At 30.8% G+C, this 24437-nt stretch overlaps 3 protein-coding genes across 3 annotated transcripts in view; all 3 read right to left on the minus strand.

The window, feature by feature from the left end:
- The window catches only part of LOC148298530 (apolipoprotein D-like), a 6237-nt gene extending 235 nt beyond the window's left edge, over positions 1–6002 (minus strand). The window contains exons 1-4 of the mRNA XM_088276816.1: positions 5934–6002; positions 4311–4429; positions 3123–3253; positions 1284–1459 (exon numbers count right to left, since the gene is read on the minus strand). Of these exons, the coding sequence (XP_088132942.1) occupies positions 1284–1459; positions 3123–3253; positions 4311–4424 (421 nt within the window). The 5' untranslated portion in view covers positions 4425–4429; positions 5934–6002. The remainder of the gene's footprint in view (positions 1–1283; positions 1460–3122; positions 3254–4310; positions 4430–5933) is intronic.
- Positions 6003–11709: 5707 nt separating this feature from the next.
- Positions 11710–16655, minus strand: LOC148298531 (apolipoprotein D-like). Its single transcript, XM_088276815.1, has 5 exons — positions 16586–16655; positions 16079–16197; positions 15506–15636; positions 14127–14302; positions 11710–12304 (listed from the first exon to the last, which is right to left on the minus strand). Exons 2-5 carry the CDS (start codon positions 16190–16192, stop codon positions 12165–12167), a joined length of 561 nt encoding a protein of 186 aa, XP_088132941.1. The 5' UTR covers positions 16193–16197; positions 16586–16655; the 3' UTR covers positions 11710–12164.
- A 5023-nt stretch (positions 16656–21678) lies between these two features.
- Positions 21679–23791, minus strand: LOC148298532 (apolipoprotein D-like; the record flags this gene model as incomplete). Its single annotated transcript, XM_088276818.1, has 3 exons — positions 21679–21963; positions 23239–23423; positions 23661–23791. Coding segments are annotated over 3 exons (456 nt in total), but the record flags the coding sequence as incomplete, so codon positions are not given.
- Between the last annotated feature and the right edge of the window lie 646 nt (positions 23792–24437).

The following is a 24437-nucleotide window of genomic DNA, read 5'->3' on the forward strand; positions in this document are numbered from 1 at the left end:
CTGTAACAAAGGTAAAATAAATCAAACTTTATTTTATGATCCAGGGGTGTATTCTGTAACATAGGTGAATAAATCAAAACACGTTAGTTTTAGATTCAGAAGTGTATTCTGTAACAATGATAAATAAATTAATACGCTTCATTTTTTAATAGATTTATATTATCCACTGACACTTCGTGATGGAATTGCATTTTAATATATTATTAGATTAAAACCAATATTTTTAGCTTTTCCACTTTATTTTTATTTGACCAGCGACCGGATTTCATCGTTACTGACATCATCAGACTGTCTGATAATGTCGGTAACGACGAAACCCGGTCACTGGTCAAATAAAAATAAAGTGGAAAAGCTAAAAATATTGGTTTTAATCTAATAATATATCAATACGCTTCATTTTTTAATGCAGGAGTGTATTCTGTAACAATGTTTAAAAATCAAAACAATCAATTTTTAGATTCAAGAGTGTATTTTGTAACAAAGGAAAATAAATGAAAATGCTTTGTTTTTTTACTGTTTCAGGGTATATTCTCGACTTCGATTATTAATATCCTATAATATTTAAGGTACAGTATCGAATCAGCGTAGTTGTAATATGAAATATAATAACATTAAAGGACACCAGCCCTTTTTTTCAGGTGAAGTCCATGGTATCAATAGTATATCTTTCTTCACACAAAAAACTAATAAAATCTAAGGATGAAAATGAATTGATTGATGGGTGTTATATAAAAATAATCGTGTATGAATCAAAATAATTTTGGTTTCGAGAAGTGTTTTCGGTTCGGAGTCAAAAAATATTTGTCACTTCTACGTTAAAAATCACTTTAATTTATTTGATCCCCCTGGGAATCGAACCCGGGACCTCCAATACGGTAACCGAGCGTGCTAACCATCCGTGTTCTGTCTTCCTTTGCTTCTATTTTTAACTTCATTCGTCTCATAAATTTATTTTACTGATTATATAAATACTAAATTCAGAATAAATTATTAGTGTTATCTACTATGCACAATATATTGAATAAATAGGTATTTTAGCAATAAGATCCGGAATTTTAGTGCAATTAAAGTTTTACAGTATTCAACATGTTAAAAACTTGTTTTTCATGTATTTAAACTTCAATTAAATTCAATTTTAATTCAAAATGTAACAAAAAATAAGGTTGAAATACATAAGAGTTACTACATATGAAAAAAAATATTTAATTCTCGTCATAACTGGACAAAATATATAAAAGATAAAAAATATAATATATGTTACATAAAAATATCTTTTCACTTACCAAAACGGGCGACCAAAACATTAACACAGGAGTACACAAGGGAATATGTGGAATAGTCAGAATCCAGAACCCAGTATGGTGCTCCGAAAGGCACACCACCAAACTTTACTGAAAGGCGACCATCGCCTAATGTACCAACTATGGAGGCTGTACCAGAAATGGATACTACCGCGTCACTGAAAGATCGAGAAAAAATATTATCGATTTACAAAAGAACACCTCTCGCTTGTAGTGAGTTCCAAATAGCTTAATCCATAGCCAAGTGAAGAAAAAATTAAACCGTTGAAGTTGTTTTAAACTATATGTGGGGACTCAGGTAAGTCCGTGTTAAGTTGACGACAGTGACGTAGCGGAGGCTATAAAAGCCCTTACACAATTGCGCTCATCCTTTTTTCATTTACCCTCTCGAGCAACTGCATCCAGAGCTGAGAACTTGGCGTAGCTTATTACATATTAACACTATTCAGTTACATTATTTTTTTAAGTTTGTTTAAGATTCCATACATTTAAATTATTTAATTACTAAATTATTTACCATTTTAATTAATAAACAGTGTTTTTTTAGCGAGTAAGTACGACTTTCATTGCTTAGCAATCTTCTGACGAGTACAAACAGCAAGACAATCGTCATATCGCTCATTCCTTTCAAGAACGTCATAAATCAAAAATCGTCAATTTTCAGTTGTGCATGTTTTCGGAATGCCCAGAAAATGTACTATATCAACGCAAAAGAGGTAAATTTTCAACTTAATATTAACCCGCTTCAGGGCAGAAAGTGTTGTTTTTCCATTTTGAAGAAAAGGATTTATTTAATATTTTTTTTAAATAAACTTAATATTTTTCAAATGAAGAAAAAACATTCAGGCTTTACCTAAAAAGATCTGTTTCACAGTAAAAATTTCAATAAGTGGCTTGATATTTATTTTTAATATATTGTATTATATTTGTAAACTTTAAAAACGATCTCCTGAAAAAAAGTTTTTTGATTTATGACGTTCTTGAAAGGAGGGAGCGATATGATACCCTCATTTTGTCTGGTGACCCCTAATACCTTCCCTCATATAGGTATCTTAACTCGAGATGTCTATCTCATTTTTTAAACGAAAGTGGAAAACTTGACCACTTTCAAGTATTTGAAATACCTGACCATGAAAAGTTTTCCCGCCGTTTTTCTATTACCAACCACATTCGGCTCATACATTTATCATGTTATTCCAAATCAATAAATTGAAAAAGAATTTGAGAAAAATTTACACAAAGGTTGAGAAGATTACACAAGTACTAACAATCCATTATTGAAGTGAAGATTAGTTTAAATAAAAATAAAATTTCAGAATATTTCAACATAATGGTTGGTAATAAACACAATTAATTACAATGCATTCTTGGAGTAGGTTAGGTTAGGTTTAATAGAAATAGCATTTCAGAAGATTTTACACAATAGTTGTGACAAAAACACAACTAATTACAATACATTCTTGAAGTAGGTTAAAAATTTAGATTAGGTTGAATAGAAATAGCATTTCAGAAGACTTTAACATACACGTAGAGGTTAGAATAATATACAACTAATTACAATAATATAAAATATAAACTAATAACAATAATACGTTTTTGAAGTAGGTTAGGTCAAATACAAATAGCATTTCAGTAGATTTTTACATAAAGGTTGAGAATAATACACAACTAATTACAATACATTTTTGAAGTAGGTTAGGTTAGATTAGGTTAAATAGAAATAGCATTTCAGAAGATTTTACTCAAAAGTTGAGAATAATACACAACTAATTACAATACATTCTTGAAATTAGCGGTAATACGTTTATGAGTATAACTTACTTTTTATCATACATCTTGTTGGTCACATTGACGGTGGTAGCAGATATGGCTGTGTAAACTGCGGTTACGCATTTTCCTTCACCTTGCTGCGAGTTAGGATATTTCGCTTGCTCATACCATTTCCCAGTATACTAGATTTAAAAAAAAGCACTATGAGAATAATACTCTCCTTATCATTCATCGTTCACTTTGTGTAATACCACTTTAATATTATGAATGGTATTACATAATGTGAACGATGAATGATAAGCAGAGTGTTATGTTACCATAACACGAAGTTAACAATGCTTTTAAAATACAAAATGTACTATGAGAACAATATTTATACCAACTTTTCTAAATGTTTATCTAAAACATTGACTTCAATGATTTTTTATTGACATCTTTTCAAAGATGAAGAAGAATATGGTGTTTTTAAGTCATGGATATTTTACACGATTTATGACCTCTCATAGGCTGGTTGAATGATCATTTTACACAAGTGTAAAATTTACCAATTCTACCCATGATTGACAACCACACTACTCAAATTCTTGAATCTTCTAAATACAAGTTTATTGATTAAACTCGAAATACAGTGTGCGAGACTTCACTAGAATCATCTTTGGTGTTATGAGGGAAGCTTTTATTAAGCAGAAACTTCTTCATATGTATGTGAGGTCCGAATCCGGAATTAAATTCACATCCTTAAGAAACGCTACATTACATCATTTTCACCAATCTTGATTATCTCCAATTCGGAGTTGTTTTTTACATTAATGTAAATAATAAGTCCTAAAAGGAAATAAACCCGATTTACGCACAAGTATTTGGACACATTAAATTTTGTTTAATTTAAAATCGTTTAAATAAGCTTAAATGATTTATGTCGAGTATATCGTGGGTGTACTGGCAAAAAACGTTAACCTGAAAATATGTAATTTTGAATTGATCATGCAGTATTATAAAGTTTTCAACGTTCTATAAACTGGCAAAATACACTTACTAGTTTGAAATGTCATATTATGTGGTTTTAAAAGTACATTCAATTTTAAGTTTTAAATCGGGTATTTTATTCAAACGAAAAGTTTTAAATAACAGGGATTATTCAAACAGGGATTTTTGAGTTCTCCTTCTTTGTCAGGAGATCCTTGATATTTTCCTCATGAAATGCATTTCGCCATAGCCATTAATTATTTTTTTACATACCTGTGCCACATCAAAGTTTGGCATTGGGGTAATTTTACGGGGACATCTACCCAATGAGAAAACTTGAGCCTGGCTGACCGCGACAAGCGTAAGTACAATTAATGCTTTGTACATGGTATCTGTAAACGAATTTCTAAGATACAACGTGTTTGTACTTAACATGTTAAATAACTTAACACTCTCTTAATCATCGTTCACGTTGTGTTAATACACAAAGTGAACGATGAATAATAAGAAACGTGCTATATTACCTTTCCTCAAAGTTAACAATGCTTTTAATATACAAAATATTAAATAACCTATGCTATTTATTATTTCGGTATTCACTTTGTGGAATGATATGATAAAATTACAAATAAAACACTAGCTTTTTACCACTTGAGTGTTTACGATTACTTTCGGAGGCTGCAGATGCTTCCATCTACAGATATAAAGTTTATAAATGCTCTTGTAGATGGAAGCGTCTGTAGCTTCAACATATGTTACTACTTAAAAGGTAAAAAACAAGTACAAAATATACTACGAGTACAAATACATGTACTCGTACATAATTGTTGTATATTTTCAAAAAAATAAACACTTGTTTAATTTCACTGAATTAGTTTTATCTCATTACACGCAACTAGTTGAGTGTAATGAGATAAAACTCAAATAGTGGTAGTATACAAGTGTTTTTTTTAAATAATAAACATGTCATTCCATAAAGTTTATGCCAAATCAATAAAAAATTAAATATTATAATTATATCGTCTAGAAAACCTTTAAATGTTTAAAAAAGACCCATTATTTTGATTTCCTTTGTAGCTTATTCCCTAAATATGAAAAAAAAAAAAAAAGAAATAAATAGTAATATTTGGCAAGTAAAGTGAGCAATCTTCTTTTAAAAAATATAAAAAAAATTAAAAACAAGTTTATTTAAATTTTAAATCTGATGATTTTTTTCCTTCGTGAATTGAAGTTCTATTTAAATTAAGTGTTCTGTTTGAACATAAGAAATGCATTTACTATAAAAAATGTAATATTAATCATTAATTACGTAAAGACATGGTTACCCATTACTCCAGTGTTATATAAAATAATTATTTTCATTCAAACCCTTATCCGCACCCCAATGGTGCATAGGGCACTGCGTCATATAAACGCAGTGTTATCTAGATCGTTAACACATGAAGGAAACGTGATCAGCGCTCCGCTTATGGTACCAGTCCAAGGTAATATTGAATAAATATAAGAGTAAAAAAATCACTTTTTTTATTTGACCTCCAGTACGGTAGCCGAGCGTGCTGACCATTACGCTACGGAGGCGGATAAAAAAAATATAAATAATTATTAAAAATATTTAAATCCTGGCTTGGTAGTCAAACGCACTAACTACTACATTACGAAGGGCGGGTAAAATTACATCTGATAATAAAATGCTGTTATTCGAATACACCCGTATAACCTTCTTTTCCTTTTAACCATACTGAACCACAACAAAGCGTGACCGAGTACCTATAGATAGTTACCAATAAAAATAAAAACCAGATATTTTTTTGAAACTTCTTAATTTATTTGAATTATTATTGAAAATGTACCCTTGGAAGTTTTTCTTTATCAAATAAATTGGAAAAAAAAACTTACCTTTGATTGATAATAATTACTTTATTATTTTAGGTTGTATGATTGTTTAGGAGATCTCCGTGAAACAATGATTTAAATTTCTTAGTTTCGGTCGTTTTATAATGTTTAATAACGATTTTTTCCTCAAACTGCAGTATGTACCCTGATGTAGGTAATATAATATTATAACAAACATAATCTTTTCATTAAAAAATATTATAATCATATTCATATGTGTTTGAACAAAATAAAATATTTCAATCGACGTTAACAATAAAAAACCCATGAAATATTTTATTTTATTTAATCTCTCTACTCCAAAATGTTGCACAGAATATTTCATAGGATCGATGAGGTTGATTATATGAAGACAATGTGATCAGTCCCTAATATTTACATAAGAGTAAAGAAAGGTGTCGTCATAAGAAAGATGGAAGGAGACTTAATGTAGTCACAGTACGATCTTTCAAACGAATGTGTGACAAAACTATGTATGAAAGATGTTTGCATGATGATATAAGGAAAGAATGCATTACAGATATAAGCATTGCATTGCATTCTTTCCTCATAACCTAATACTTGCAAGTGTTCAGATCAGGAGTCGGAACTATTGGTGAGGCGAATATTATTAGAAAAGACAGATTCGTGTGGCCTTCTTTTCTGCCTATCTTTACGGAGAAACGGCATGATAGTTTTTGTTTAAGAGGGGAAATGCATTGATTATTGCCCTTGGTTATTAAAATCAAGGTTTAATTGAGCATTCATTGGATTTTTGTTTCTTCTAGTTGAAACTCATATTTTATGTTAATCTGTGTTGGGAACAGGAGGGATAATCTATTGTGGTCCAATCGTGAACTTCCCAGCATTTACTCATTGCTAAGAAGAATCTGGAAGGTCTGTTGACTTTACAACAGACCTTCCGTTCCACTAAAAAACGGTTAGACATTTTATGTCCTAGCTTCGTTTAATGTATACATCCATATTTTTCATTCATATTGAGATTTCAAAATGTATAAATAACTCCTCAATAGAGAAACCCAAATTTATGAACAAGCAAAAATGTTCGAAAACAAGTATTTATCTTTATTTAAATAGTAGGTTACTCGATGTTGGATATATGTCATATGAACGTACAAGAATATGTAAGAAGGACAAGGTACAAGTCTCTTGAGGAAAAATATTGTTTTTGGAAAACTCACTGGTTTACATATATTAACTTTTTGTTGGTCTTAATCAGACCCATGACGTCTAGAACCAAATGTTTTCAAAATTGTGTTACATAACTGAGAAAGTAAAAAAACCTTCTAAAACTTCTATTTTATACTTCGCTCACATCGGTAGTCTAATATTTAACTTATTTTATTATGACTGGGTTCGATCCCCATTTTTTAAATCGCTCACTCCTTTCAAGAACGTCATAAATCAAAAATCGTCAATATTCAGTTGTGCATGTTATCGGAATGCACAGAAAATGTACTATATCCCAGCAAAAGAGGCATATTTTTAACTTAATATTTACCCGCTACAGTACAGAAAGTGTTGTTTTTGCATTTTTAAGAAAAGGTTTTGTTTAATTATTTTTTTTAATGTACTAAATATTTTTCAAATGGAAAAACCTTCAGATTTTATCTACAAAGATCTGTTGTACAGTAAAAAGTTCAATAAGTGGCTTAATATTTATTTTTAATACTTTACATTATATTTTAAATCTTTAAAAACGTTCTCCCGAGAAATCAAGTTTTTTGATTTATGACGTTCTTGAGAGGAGTGAGCGAAACGTGATTTTATCACTCGAATTTTTATGAAATGTTACCCTGAACTGGTATTTGAATCCTACATTGATAACGTTAGTGTAACATCAATCCCCTGAATCTCTATGCACCATCTAGCGCTAATTTAAAAAGAGGAAGACGTTAAAAAATATTAATTAAACTAACTAATACCATCACCCCGCAGTAGTAGACAGACAGGATAGGATGCCACACCAATCTGTCTTTGCAAATAATCTTCGCCTCTTCCACATTCGTGCATCTGAACCTGATTTCTTCTAAGTATTTTAAATAATTGATTATGACAATTTTTCCACGGTATTCCTTTGCTTCTTTTACCAAACATTTTCTCTTTTCGCAGTATTAACTCTAGATCATTCACCACTCCTTTATTTTGCCCTTGGTCCATATTTTTGTTTGCCCTCTTACCTCTGCCAGCAACTAATTAAAAATGCTCGAAACTTTATATTGAAGTGTTTTGCTTCCGTATTCATTATTTTCGCCTTATTTATTCAACCAATAATGAACGCTGTCATTTCCTTTGTATTTTGTGAAAACATTAAAAAAAATATTACGTTGATCACAATTTACTGATCATAAAACAAAATCCATTTGTTTATTTTAAATGTTTAAATGTTATGTAACTGTAGACAAAGTCTAATAAGCAATTTTTTTAATTAAAGCAGCAAAAAGCACCTGCGCAGGGAAATTTTCGCGCAGTTCGTATTAGGTTTATGTAACTCTTGGAAAATTTTAAAATTATTTTTAAGAACGTCATTTGTCATATTTATTATAAATAAGTTTTTACGTCTTTGAAGACTTGTGATTTGTATTCGTGGTGAAAACGTGACTAAAGTGTTTTCCTCAATTGTTTTATAATTGAAAAAAAAATAGTACATTAATGATGAAAATTAAATTGGAAAAAAATGTGTAGCCAGGTTTTTTTATTTATTAAACGAACAATTTTAGAAGAATATTTTTTCAATGAAACATTTATTTGTTAACATAATATATTCATATAAATACATAAGTACCTATATACATTGATTTAGTCAACTTTTTTTTGCAGAGGCCCACCAAGGCACTTTATGTTTCCGATCGAAGGAGTCTTTTTACATTTTTTTTTTTAAATTTTTAATCTATTTTTACATAATATGTATAATATATACACAAAAAATATATATAGGGTTATCCAATAAGGGGTTTCATTTTGATATTTGAAAAAAAAACTGGTATATTTTAAGATAAATTAATGAATATTTATTGCATTTTTAAGAGAAAAGTTTGCGATTAACGATGGAAAACGATATCAGCCAAATGGCCGCCACGGCTACGGCTGCAGCGCCATATCCTTTTCATGAAATTTTCCATGACCAATTCGCATATTTGCGGCTGTATGTCCTCGATAATTTCACGAATTCCATCTTCAAGGTCTTTAATCGATTGTGGAGCATTCCCATAGACCTTATCTTTAACGTGGCCCCAAAGAAAAAAGTCTCAAGGTATTAAATCACAAGATCTCGGGGGCCAACTGTGGTCACCTCTTCGAGAAATAACACGGCCAAGGAATTATGTTGCAAAATTAAGATTGTTTCGTTGCTTGTGTAGCGCATAGCGCCGTTTTGTTGAAAATAAACGTCGTCCACATCAATATCTTCCAATTCCGGCCATAAAAAATCATTAATCATAGCTCGATAGCGCAATCCATTTACCGTAACAGTTGTACCAGCCTCATTTTCGAATAAGTAAGGTCCAATCACATCGCCAGCCCAAAAACCGCACCAAACAGTGACACGTTGAGGGTTTCGATTCTTCACATCACCAAGTTATCCCAGCAGCTCAATTTTTTTAACAAGTTTCACTATTGCTGGCCGAGAAGGCGCTTCACGACGACCAAAAAGTGTTTTGGTTTCACGAACTGTGATTGCAAAATTTTCACCATTTCTGTAGTGAATTTTAACAATTTCAATGCGTTGTTGAAGCGTGTATCGTTGCATTTTTATTAATTGCGTAGTTTTTACTTGTCAAATATCAAAAGATGACAGCTTCAAAAATGGCAGCTGCCCAGATAGCGGGCTATTCAAAATGAAACCTCTTATTGGAAAACCCTGTTTTTAAAACTATTTTTAAATTTTCATAGTACCAACTCTTGATCATTTACCAATTTTTGTTCAAATGTTCTATATTTTATTTAGACAGGTTACCTCTGTCTGCAAGAAATTAAAAACTCTCGAAATTATACTCGTGTATTTAAGTATTCTACTCCCATATTTGTTCTTAACTTTAGGGACCATCAACTCTTTTTTATAGCAATATGAATTAATCCAAGAATTTATATTTATCCATACCTCCAAAGTACATCAATAAAATATGGGAATACTATTGGTATTTTAACATGATTTTTTTTTCTTCTTCTTTTTATATGAAAGAAGATGGAAGTCTGAGCATTCCAGGGCTAGTGACCTGAAATTTGGCTAGCTAAAGCTTTCATTTCATACACTTGTGTAACGTTTACCATTCTATCCATTATTGAACATCCATATTGCATCTATTTTTGAAACCTTTATATATGCAATGGTCTTGGAATCTTTACATGTGGGTACGATTTTCAATAGGTTTGGAACTTTGGGTGATTGTGACACTACCAGTTGAGAAATTGGTGAAGCATTTACTTAGTTCGACACCATTTATATTGACACCTATAAAATATGACGTATGGATAATCCAGGCATAATACATAATATTAATATTGTTAAGAATATAAGAACCTGGGCTTACGACCCGCCAAACGATAATTTAAGTGACCAATTTATACACGTGTAACAGTCACCATTCTACCCATGATTGACAACAATTCAATGTACACTAACCCCCCCTATAACGTTGAAATAGGTACCAACCGAGTTATCAGGGTGAACGTTATAGGGCTAAATGTTTTAAGATTATGTTTAAATTTAATAATGACTCATTTCAGTAGGTTTCGCTAGTTAAAATAAAAAAAAAACATTTTCCATTCGATATCACAGTAGGTACTTTTTTCAACGTTAAAGGGGGTTTTACTGTACTTAATTTCATGATATGAATTAACATTAATTAGTTATATTTATGCTTCAATTAAAAAGATCTTTCGTGAACAAGAAACAAATAAATAAAGGGAAATTGAAAGCGTGGGCATTCAATGGGCTAAACTAACATTAACCAGCTTAAGATTCTTGGCCTCTATTAGGACATATCGCTCACTCCTTTCAAGAACGTCATAAATCAAAAATCGTCAATTTTCAGTTGTGCATGTTTTCGGAATGCCCAGAATATGTACTATATTCCAGCAAAAGCGGCATATTTTTAACTTAATATTTACCCGCTACAAGGCAGAAAGTGTTGTTTTTGCATTTTGAAGAAAAGGTATCGTTTAATTATTTTTTTTTAAATAAACTATATATTTTTCAAATGGAAAAAAAACCTTCAGGTTTTACCTAAAGAGATCTGTTGCACAGTAAAAAGTTCAATAAGTGGCTCGATATTTATTTTTAATACATTGTACTATATTTTTAAACTTTAAAAACGTTCTTCTGAGAAATCAAGTTTTTTGATTTATGACGTTCTTGAAAGGAGTGAGCGATATGTGTATCTTGAAATATCGCCTTTAAGGACATACCAACTTCATTGGCCTAAAGTTATAGAACTCTTATTCTAAGGACATGGTAGGGATGGTCTGTTAAAAAGTTCTGTAAATAAGGAATATGCTATTTTGTAAATATATTGAATTACATTGATTTCTTCTTGTAATTTTTTGACATCTCATCAAAGATGAAGAAGAATATGGAAGTCTGGGCATTTACGGGACTGACGACCGTCATAGGCTGGTTTAAGTGATCACTTTACACACGTGTAACATTCACCATTTCTTCTTGTATAATCAAACTTGGTGAACTGAGAAGATAACTGATTCTTTAATCGATTGTCATCGATTTACAACTTCACTGTCTGCAGAAGGCTAACATTAAAACTTGTCCGAAAGACAGTCCGTAATCATAATAAAATTTTCATACTTACAAACTAACATTTCTTACATATAACTCTTATTTGAGATTTTTTTATATGATATTCCTCAAAATGCTTATTGATTTTCACGTAGTTTTCTGGTTTAAAATTATAACAGTAATTTTCATACCATAGTGCATTTTGTAATATATTGTAAACAAACGCACCATAGGCCTGACTTTGTAGAAATTTTCGACTATATTTTAAATATGTGGTATATTAATGAATACATGTACCACGAAATGATAACTAAAATGTAAAATGTGTTGAAAATAAATTAACAAAATAATTAACAAATCAGCTAAAAGTTCTTTATTTTTCAAAATATTTATTTCCCTACATTTTCATTTTAAAAATTGTAAAAAGTAAAGATCTGTTGTATTATTATTTATTATTAAATACATGTTTTTAAAATACAACAAGTCAAAATGTTTTGTCAACATTAATAAACCAGTGGACAATTTAATTGGTTAGTTTGAGTGAGAGATGTCCTCTTGAGTCCATACGTGTCCATTAAAGCATATGGTTTAGTATAAACCGACGGAAACACAAAACGGCTCCTAGTCAATATCCATACGACTTCTAAAAAAATGAGAAGCAATTTAATTAATTGATTTGACAGTCACATTTTGATAAATTCTATTTATTTTTTATTTAAGTTTTACTTAGTGAATACGACTATTCCTTAAAATCTATTGTGACACGTGTTTAGACGCATTTCGCATCATTTTCATACGGTGTTTGAAAATGATGCGGAATGCATCGAAACCCTTGTCACAATATATTTGAAAACGAAAAGTGGTATTTACCAAGTAAAACTTTTATTAAAAAATAATATTATTATTTTTTTTTTACTATCCTAAGTTTCTTTAACTACTTACTTAAGTTACTAACATATAAGTGTAATAAGTAAAAGGGAATGAAATATTTTTAGCAAATAATAAAATTAAAATAAAATCTATGTACACCTCTCATAACGAGTAATTCTATTGTGAATAAGTGAAAATGTGAAAAAGTTTCTTCCCTTAACGAGCAAAATTTCACATAGCGAGTTACAGAAAAAGGTCAAGTCTCTCGCCAGTCAAAACAAAAAATGTTTCGCTTAACGAGCGTTTCGCTCAACGACTAATATTCTGGAACGCATTATGCTCGTTTTGAGAGGATCCACTGTTTTTTAATAAAAATATCCTTCGATCTCGAAAATTTAATGTCTCCCTCTCTTAGTATAATAGTTATTGGATACTTGATGACGTCATGACTGCTATCAAAATTTATCAACGCGAACAATTAGGTAATTAATAAATCACAGAGGCCTGTCAGTTTAAGAACTGATCGATAAGGTAAAATAATGCATTTCACGCCTTTTATGAATGCTATAGTAGCATTGCCCACCTCCATAGTGTAGTGATTAGCGCGTTGAGCTGTAGTGCTGGAGGCTTGGGTTCGATTCCCAGGGGGAGGAATCGAATATTCAAAATGAAAATGAGTGATTTTCACTCATTTTTACTGTGTCATATAAATGTATGGTTTGTTATATAAAATGAATACTACACTATTTTCGTGATAGGACCCTCTACCTTTGAAGGTCCTATGACGTGGAACTTACCCCGAATTAAAGATTGATCCAGAATTCTACTGAGTTTCGATATGAACTCTCAGGACTCGCCGTTTAAGGATGTCTTTAACGATCAATTTTCTCATACAATTTTGCCCGCAGAAATTTATTGCATTGCATTACTACCTGAATGTTGATATCTTAAAATGCATATTTTTAATGCAAAAACGCCCTTGAGGTATTTTTGACGAAAATAGCGATGAGGTTTTACACTTCAAATTAGGCTCCTTACAAATCAAATTGGACGCTTAACATACCAAACTGGACGTTATACAAAACAAATAAGACCTTTTATTGTATTTAATTAAAAAAGATAAAGATTTTAAAAATATATCCGTTTCAAATTTTATACAAAATTTAAAAAGTTTTATTTTAAATTAAATCTAACTTTATTATAAAAAACAATATAAAGTCCAAATTAATTTGTAAGAGGTCTAATTCGGTTTGTAAAATGTTAAATTTGAGGTGAAAAACCTGTATAAATAGGCTTTTTAAACGGATCAGGAGATCGAATCTCTATTTAGTGCCTACATCGCTCCTTTTCTCTTATACGGTTGTGAGACATGGACCTTACAAGGGTCCAGAGTAGCCGTATGTTAGACATTACGTGATTTGATTTCGTTAGAAATACGACAAAGGACCCAGCAACCTATGGTCACAACTGTTGCTACTAAAAGGCGATTCAGTTAGCTAAGCCATATACTTCGTATGCCTCCCAAGAGGATTCTTATGTTTAAATACACATTTACATTTTAGAATTCGTTATTTTCTAAAATAAATGTAACTCACCTGTTTTAAATATTAAAAAGTTGTTGCAGGAATATACAAGTGCATAGGTGGTGTAGTCAGTGTCGAGAACCCAGTAAGGCGCTGCGAAAGGGATACCTTCTAGTCTAACCTCAAGGCGGCCATCTCCTTTTGTTCCAACTAGTGTAGCTGTTCCAGTAATGTTCGTCTTCAAGTTACTGAAAGATCGAGAAACGTGTTTTTTTTATTTTTTTTTATCATTCACGTTTCTACTTAAACCATCATTATCGTTCTAATGAATATCATTAAAAAATTTATCAATTCGCTCTTAAAACAAAAAACACTCCTTATTGATGAACCAAAATAAAATATCTATAAAATAGAATCACTTCAAAATTAAGGCTTAGTTTTTTGAACAGGAAAAACATACACATGGTTCTTTTAATCACCATATTTTAAAAATATCAGTTTATTGAGACTATTCCAGCCACAGCTGTGTGAAAATAATCGTCAATTTTCACCCAGCGGACGAGGTCATTAAGCACCCCTGACTTTTTTGATTCTCGCTTTAAGTTTTATTTCTCTTTTTTATTTTTTTAACTTGTCAATTTTAATTTTTTTGATTGATTGTTATACATATTCAATGAAAACCCTCTTTACACGGTTTCAAAAAAATGCGACTTAAAAATTAGAAAAAGGACATCCATTTTAAAATGCGAAAAAGCAATTAGAATTACCTACATCCCTCGCATATAGTAATAACTAAATAAATAATTGCTATAACTTTAGATTTCTTTCATAGTTTTTAAAAAAAAAATTTTTTTTATTTATATATATATATATATATATATATATATATATATATATATATATATATATATATATATATATATATATATATATATATATATATATATAAATACATATATATTTATATATATATATATATATATATATATTTATATATATATATTTATATATATATATATATTTATATTTATATATATATATATATATATATATATATATATATATATAAATATATATATATATAAATATATATATATATATATATATATATATATATATATATATATATATATATATATATATATATATATATATATATATATATATATATATATATATATATATATATATATATATATATATATATATATATAAATATATATATAAATGTATATATTTATATCTATATATATATATATATATATATATATATATATATATATATATATATATATATATATATATATATATATATATATATATATATATATATATATATATATATATATATATTTATAAATATATATATACATATATTTATATATATATTTATATGTACATATATATATTTATTTATATAATATGTGTGTGCAAATATTAAAATTACCTACTTTTGATCATACTGTGTGTTGGTCACATTAACGGTCGTTGCAGATACAGCGTCGTAAACTGCGGTTATGCACTTTCCATTGGCTTCTGGAGCAAATGGATATTTCATTTGTTCATACCATTTACCCGTATACTAGAAACAAATTTTTTTTGTTTATTTTTTACAATTTGAAAACAGAATAAGTAAAATAAAGAAAAACTATTAAATTCAATGTTCTTTGATTGATATGTGAGTTAAATACTGGCCAGTATTTATTGGTTACACGAACTGAAATGAATCATCTATTTTGACTTTAGAACCGGCATCTCATGCAATCGGCGTTTAAGGCACTTTATTTAAAGTTATTTTTTAAATTATTTTAATGTTTATATAAATACATTGCAAATAAAATGTACAAAATTTGTCCAAAAATAAAAATCCTAAAAATACCTAACCTTATGGTTACAAAATTGAAGTGCTTTTTTTTTCTTTTCTTTATAAGAAATTTAATTTCCGTAAACTTTTATCATTCACGTTTTAATTTATTTAAAAATAATTGAAAAATTTACTGCAAGTAATAAAAAAATTACCATACCTGTGATGCGTCAAATTTCGCCATTGGGGTGATTTTTCTTGGGCATCCTCCAAAGGAAAATACTTGAGCCTGACTAGCGGCGACAAGCATCAGTACAATAAAGGCGTTATACATGGTGTCTGCAAAATAATAGCTTTATTAGTAAGTTCTTCATACTTTATTGTTTAAGTCATATGTAATAAGTTTTATTCAATATTTGTCAAAAAAAATATTGAAGGGTATAAATCTTCAAATCTGGTAGAGAAGAGACAACATATCAGCAACGACTTTTCTTATCCTCTTGCTATTAAAATATGGGATAAATATTTCAATAGTAATAACAATAAAATAAATGATTTAAATGAATAGGAATTTATTAATTTTACCATCACAAAATTAATGAATTTAAATATTTGTATGACTTTTCATAAGACTAGGCATGCAAAAATTCGTATTTTTTTAAAATAAAATCATACTCAAATCAGAATCACAGAATTCAATTAAATTTTAAATTAAATAAAGCTTTACCTGTAAGTGATTAATTCACTGTTTTATTTTACTTCGAATGATTGTTTGTAATTTCTGTCAGACAGTAAATGAAGTTGGATTTCTTCTGCTCATTTTATACAGTTGACTCACTTTTTACTTACTCTTAACTGTTCCTAAAAACGCTATTATTTATTCAAATATATGTAAAATAATCAAAATTTAGTATGTAAGGGGTCTTCAACCATTAAACAGATGTTTTATTTGTTATTTTCCGTAAAGCCACCCGCTGTTTAATCATATGTAGAGAATACAATATTGATGTTATTTTGCGATTTTGGGAAATTAAAAATGTAATCACTGAATGTCGGAATTAAACTAGAAGTACAGTGTGGGGCGTGGTCTCTTCGTTATTTAAAAAAAAATCATTACACAAAAAGAATTGTCAGTATGGATTGAATTATTTTTTTTGTGTATAGGGACACATTAAGTTTTATTATATTAGGTTATTAAAACGACATCTCGAAGGCTGCCACCGTCTTCGTTAATACGCTGAGATTCAAATTGATGACTCAGATGTCAAATCTTATCAGCATATATGTGCCTATGTTGACAAAAGCAGCACCAATATTGTCCATTAGCTGACTAAGGGTCTTTGGACGATTCGTGTTTACCAATGTTTAAGGTGGCCCCACAGAAAATAGTCACAGAGGGCTAAATCTGGCGATCGCGGTGGCCAGTAAAGATCGCTCCTGAGAGCAAAGCCGTTCGGTTCTGGAAAGTCCATTTTGTTTTTTCTTCGCACTTCCAGCATCCCTGATTGTATCCACCCACAAACAAATTAATTTACGATAAGGCACAGAGGTGATTTCCAATTGTTTCTAGAATGCACGCTAAACTGCGATGACGGAAAGGTCAAAGGAAAAGTAGGCCTCCACGGCAAACGCGCACTTCTTGTTTATTCGTGGCATTACTGACACTAATCTAAAAATTAAGATCCGTGCTTTTGAAAGCGCTATAGGAACGTATATTTGTGGCGTGAGTTTAAAAACAGGAAGTGACCGCACCCCAATCTGTATTTCATTATTTTAAACTTTTAAACGCATTTTCATATGGAAAGCTATTGGGTGGGGAATTCAACGAAGAAGACAATGTTATGCGCGTGTTAGGAGAATAAAACCATCCAGACTCCCCTAAATTGCATTCACGGCAAACCCCAAGATAGACGACTCCCGTGTAGACCACCAAAGATATGGATTAAGCAGCCAGGAATCGGCATCGCAGGAGGTTAACCCTCTGAAAAACAGGCCACAAGGCCTACACCACGAAGAAAAAGAGAAAAAGAATAAGAAGTATATAGTCAAAACTGATTTATAATTTTTTTTATCTCCAAAATAATTTTGAAATATTTTTTGTCTTGTTTTGATACAATTAAACTTATTCATGTCATATTAAACTGTTATTCGTGTCATATTGAAGTGTTAAAGATTAAGTAAAAATCATTTTATGTAAATGAAATTCGAACAACATCTTTCTTTTAGATACTAAGAAATCCAATAAATTGATTCATCGATGATTTCATGATTTCTATGAGGCTTTATACTTTTTTTTCCAAGCAGGTTTATACATGATAGTTTTTTCATCAAATTCAGTTTGAATACTTTTCAATTCGTCATCACCTCACAAATATAGTTTTCGTCAATAATACGGAGAACATTTTTTTTTAAATTTTTTAAAAATCTGGATTAAATAAAGTTTTTTGTATTCCATACACAATTATTCACCAAATCATATTTCGGGACTATTTTGAACACATTTTTTTTTTAGACATGAATCATTAAAACTTCATATGGTAGATACCCTTTTTAACATTTTATCGAGATTTTACAAAGTAAGAAACATTTTTGTTCTAGCGTTAAAAAACAGAATTTCGTGTATTGTGTTAGTAGTATGGAGGAAAACAACTTTTTTTTTTAATTGACCAACACTCCACTTCCCCGCAGGGGCAGTCAGAGAGATGCTCACTCGTTTAATCCACGTGTCCTAACCATCTCAACATACTATTCTTAATGTTAACGATAATGCTTATCTCAGCCTTTCATTCTTTCCTTTCTTCTTCATTCACACATGTATCATACATCGTTTCGTCATGCATTTGTCTTAGAGATCGCATTTCGACTGCATTCAGTCTACTTATATCCAACTCCTTTCTTCCAACTTTACAACTACATACATTATACCAAAAAGATTACTTCCAAAAAACATATACAATTTATTATCCATGAATTATTTTTTTCCTTTTATGTAAATAAGATATGACAATGATATGTATCATGACGTCAATTAATAATATTGAATGTCACCAACTTTTAAAACAACATTTTTTTTGTAAAATTTAAGTAGGATTTTTATAATCGGATTCAAAGTCTCGAATTAGAGGCTTAAATCAATATTACACGTGTAATGTGAAAAAAAATAATACTGAAATTTATACACCACGTCAGAGAAAACTTAAACAAACCTAAATAAATCCTGTTTGTGAGTTTGAACGTGGAATATCGAACAAATTTCACGCTCTTCCATAAGCCATACTAACCCACATGTCTTCATATAGCCGATCTAAAAAAACCTATTTATGTAATTTAGCTTGAAAATTTGAAATTTATTTTTTCAGGTCAGGTTTTTTTTTTATCATAAGAGGCCAACCAATACCAAAATATCGTTTTTAGACGAATTCAGACAAAATAAGTCACTAGAAACATTTTCGTTGAATATGTCTGTTATGAAATTCCGTCCGTCTTATGAAATTTGTCCGCCTCCGTAGTGTAATGGTCAGCACGCTCGGCTACCGTTCTGGAGGTCCCGGGTTCGATTCCCAAGGGGGGTAAAATAAAATATAAGTGATTTTTTCACTGTAATATTTAGTCAATATTACCATGGACTGGTACCTGAAGCGGAGGGCTGATCACCTTTCCTTCATGTGTAAACGATCAAGATAACACTGCGTTTATATGACACAGTGCCCTATGCACCATTGAGGTGCGGATAAGGGTTTTATTATTATTTTTATTATGAAATTCTTGTCAATTAAAGCAATATATGTTTTGAATTGGAACAACGCATATAGAATGAAGTTCCAAGAATTTGAGTAGTGTGGTTTTGATTCATAGGTAGAATTGATGAATGTTACACGTCTGTAAAGTGATCACTTAAACCATCCTATTACGGTCGTAAGCCCCATAAATACTTCCTTCCTTGCCTATACTTCCGTATTCTTCTTCATCTATGTTGAGATGTCAAAAAATATAACTAACTAACTAACCATCTTGCCGCTTCCCCGCAGAGGTAGGCAGAGAGAATCGAACGCCACACCACTCTGACTTTGTAAACATTCTTCGCCTCTTCTACATTCATGCAACTCCTCATACATACCCAACGATTATTACGACTCATGACTCGGCCGCTTTCAAGTACTTGACATTTTGCCAAGTTTTCCTCGGTCTCCTCTGCTTCTTTTTCCAACTACATTCGCCTCATAAATTTGTTAACCCGTTCTTCCACATGTAGATACCATCCCAAAACATATTTCTTAATTTTATCGATTATGCTTATCTCAGCCTGCATTCTTTCCTTATTGCATTTATTCGAACATCTATCAAATATCGTTTTGCCACACATTCGTCTGAGGGATCGCATTTCGGCTGCATTCAGTCTGCTTTCATCCTTCTTTTGCCAACTCTATGCTTCGCTTCCATACTGTGTACTGCCAGTTTAGCGTTCGCTGATAGATTCGCTGTCTAAAAATATTATTAAAAAATAACTCCTATAGTAAAACTAAAAAACTAACTAACCATCACGCCGCTTCCCCGCAGGGGTAGGCAGAGAGAATAGAGCGCCACACCACTCTGTCCTTGCACACACTCTTCGCCTCTTCCACGTTCATGCGTCTCCTCATACATACCCGCCGATTGTAACGACTCCTAACCTGACCACTTTCAAGTATTTGGCATACCTGATCGTGCCATGTTTTTCTCGGTCTTCCTCTGCTTCTTTTCCCTATAACTCCTATAATGATAATCCATATTTGTGAACAAGTATTTGGATACACTTAAAATGTTGTAGATTCAGATTTTCATGAATATTCTTGAAATTCCTTTATTTATAAAAATGACTTACCTTTTTTTTTAATAATAATTCCAAATGTTTCATAAATTAAAATCATACGACTTAAAATATAAATTATTTAGAAAAAATATAGTTCTTAGATTAAAATAATAAATCATGATTATTAAAAACTTACGTAAAACGAAATCAACTTACGTACGATTTTTTTAAGTGAGTGTTAAAATAGAAAATATGATTTATTCATATAAAGTTTATGTAACTCCAGGAAAAATTATCTAAAATGAATTGTTTGACTGTATATCTAATTTATTCAATTTTTACTGCGTCATATGGGACATATCGTCAATATTAAAACTTAAAAAAATACAAACTTCAATATTTCTATAATAAAAAAAAATTAATATGCAACTACGTAGAATATTGTGTATGTTTTCTTTATATATGGAATATTTTATAATCTTAAATAATGAATTAATAAAATAAAATTCAACCTTTGTTTAAAAGCACTTTTATTTTTGGTACTCTTTTCGACCGGGTTTGACAAGCACCTTGTAATCTTCAGGGATATACAATGATACATGTTCATTTTATGCATATATTTTTTGGTTTACCGTCATTAATTTTTTGTTTTGGAGTTATCTAAGTACCGAACCAAACATTTTCGCAACACATAATGCATACTTAACTCTTATTTAACTTTTCGGAGTAATCTGACTCTGAATGGACCTCTTATATCAATATATTAGTTTAACTTGATAATAAATAAAGAAGAAAATCATTATTACTTTTATTCTGTTTATTATGAACTTTGTCTGCCTCTGTAGTGTAATTCAGCACGCTAGGCTACCATTCTTAAGGGTCCCGGGTTTGATTTCCAGTGGGGGGTCATATAAATATAAGTGATTTTATCACTCTAATATTTATTCAATATTACCCTGGACTGGTACCTGAAGCGGAGGGCTGATCACCTTTTCTTCGTGTGTTAACGATCAAGATAACACTGCGTTTATATGATGCAGTGCCCTATGCACCATTGGGGTGCTGATACGAGTTTGAATAATATGACCTTTAAAAAAATAAAACGGGCTTTTATTGATGTTAATCACGTTTCAATAAATTTTTATTATTTAACTATTATTTTATTTCAAAGAAATATTAATAAAATAATGGGCAACTTGTCTGATCAGTCTTCGTCAAGTACTTGTCGTTGAGATTATTAATACTTAAAATTTGATGAGCCTTTTGCATTGTGCTGTCCAAAGGAAAGCGTGATCTCGTTATAACCCAGATGAATCCTAAAAGAAAAAAATAATAATTAATATTCGTTTAAACTGTTTTCAATTATTTATGGACAATGATTGAATTATTTTCATTCGGATGGTGACTGACAGGTAAAACAAGATTTTCGTAAAACAGCAATAGCGGCGCCATCTGTTGAATGCAACAGCAATACGCGCAATACTAAATATTACTTTTTACAAAAAGTGTGTTTTTCAACAAATGCTGTCCTAAGCATTTTCATTCTTTTCGAATGGATTATTATTTTTTATATTTTTTAAATTTTAATTGCTTCACAAACATTGTGCAATTAAACATATTGGATATTACTTGAACGAGGCTGAACGAGGAATAATTGAAAAGATTAGGAAGAGTTCTTTGCGGTGGTATGGACATGTGGAGCGAATGGATAACGAGAGAATGACTAAGAAAATATATGTGGCAAATGTGAGAGGGAAAACAGAACGTAGACGACCGAAAAAGACTTGGCACGATCAGATCAATCAGAACCTAAAATCTGGCGGTGTCAAAAGTCTGCGTAATCGGAGGGCATGTATGACTAGATGTATGGATGTGAAGGAGGCGAGGAGTGTTTGTCAGGACAGAAGAGTGTGGCGTTCCATCCTCTCTGCCTACCCCTGCGGGAAAACGGCGTAATGGTAGTAGTAGTAGTGGATATCACTTCCTTATTTTCCATTTAACCAAACTGAGTGAATGGTAGGTGTGGTCAGAAAAAGCTAGTAATAAATAAATTATTACTATACTAATGATGATCGGGTCACCAACCTAGAGGTCCTCCGACGGATGAATCCCAATAAGGAACTCCTACCAACCATCAAGCAGAGAAAGCTGATGTTCTTCGGATACGTCATGAGAAATGAAAAATATCGTCTTCTCCACCTAATCATACAAGGAAAGAAAGGACGAAGAGCTCAAGGACGCCGAAGGACATCATGGCTGGAAAACCTAGGTCAATGGTTTGGCATAAGCACCAAATCTCTGTTCCGAGCTGCAGCATCTAAAGTGAAGATAGCCATGATGATCGCCGATCTTCGTTAGAAGTGGCACAGAAAGAAGAAGAAGAAGGTAAAAATGCTTAGTTAAATTAAAATTAAGGGAAAGATAAAAAACCCATTTACCTTAATTACACATGCGCCAAAAATTTACATTATAATACTGATTTAAATCAATAAAAATAAAAATCTCTGTAATGAGTTGTGTTAGAACCCGCAATAATAAGAAAAATATGAATTTAATTGAATCTGTTATGTTGTTGAATACAATTATCTTACTCGTATTGAAAATTGTGAAGTCTTTGCATGAATATATCACTGCGTACGAAACATAATCTGTATCAAGAACGCAGAAAGAAGCTGGAATCTGAAATGGCACTGAAGAAATTGATGTTTCAAAATGTGCAGTGTTACCAACACCAACTACCCTTGCAGTTCCGGTTACACGAGTCATTGTTCCAGTACTGAAATTAGAAATTTATAATTTTAAGAATTACATATAATAGTAATGTTAAGTATAATACTTACAATGAACAGATCGTGAAGAAAAGCGCAAAATATTGTTTGTACCTACTAACTTTGATAACTCACTTTTAACTTGACCGCCTCTGTTTAGTGGTCAACACATAATAAGTGATTTTTTCACTATAATATTCCTGTGCTCCTATGCTACAAATTCCAAAACACCAATAGTTACTAACCTAATTTTAATCCACGCGCTATTAACAGCTATTATATTACCCAGAACGGGAGTATACACAGCTGTTACACATTTACCTCCAAACTGGTAAAAATTCGGATATTTTTCTTGCTCATACCACATACCAAAAAACTGAAAATAGATATTTGGTTAGCAAAATTTAAATATTAAAATATGCTCCATTTATATTCTAAGCAACGAATGTTGCCTCTTTTCAATATGAAAAGAAAATTAACTAACCAACCAACACTCCGCTTCCCTGCAGGGATAGGCAGAGAGAAGGGAACGCCACACCACTTCGTCTTTTAAAATAATAATCGCCTCTTCCACATTCATGCATCTGCTCATACGTACCCGCCGATTATTCTGACTCCTGATCTGACCCTTACAAGTTTTTTTGAAAAACTTTATCATGTCAAGTTTTCCCCGGTCTTCATCTGCTTCTGTTACCAGCCACATTCGCCTCAATTTTTTCAGTATTTTTTTTTCACTTACCCAAACCATCTCAACACACCTTCCTTAATATAAACATTAAAAAACAATGTCCTTCGGATTAATTTTTACGCACAAATATACATTTACTTTGTATGAAAAGAGTGCACTAGTTTGTCACAAAATGCGTTTATAATTTTTATAACAAACAAAAATTAAATCAAATTTTCAAACAGTGTTTTTACTGCATGTATGTTACATATTTTTTCAGTCAAGTCGCTTTATTTTATAGTGTTGGTCAGAAAGCACGTCTGATATTTTAAAATAAATAGATAAAATAACACAA

This window comes from Brachycentrus maculatus, unplaced genomic scaffold (assembly GCF_059751285.1).
Source record: "Brachycentrus maculatus isolate JH-2025_06_01 unplaced genomic scaffold, ASM5975128v1 h1tg001894l, whole genome shotgun sequence".
NCBI classification, from domain to species: Eukaryota; Metazoa; Arthropoda; class Insecta; order Trichoptera; family Brachycentridae; genus Brachycentrus; species Brachycentrus maculatus.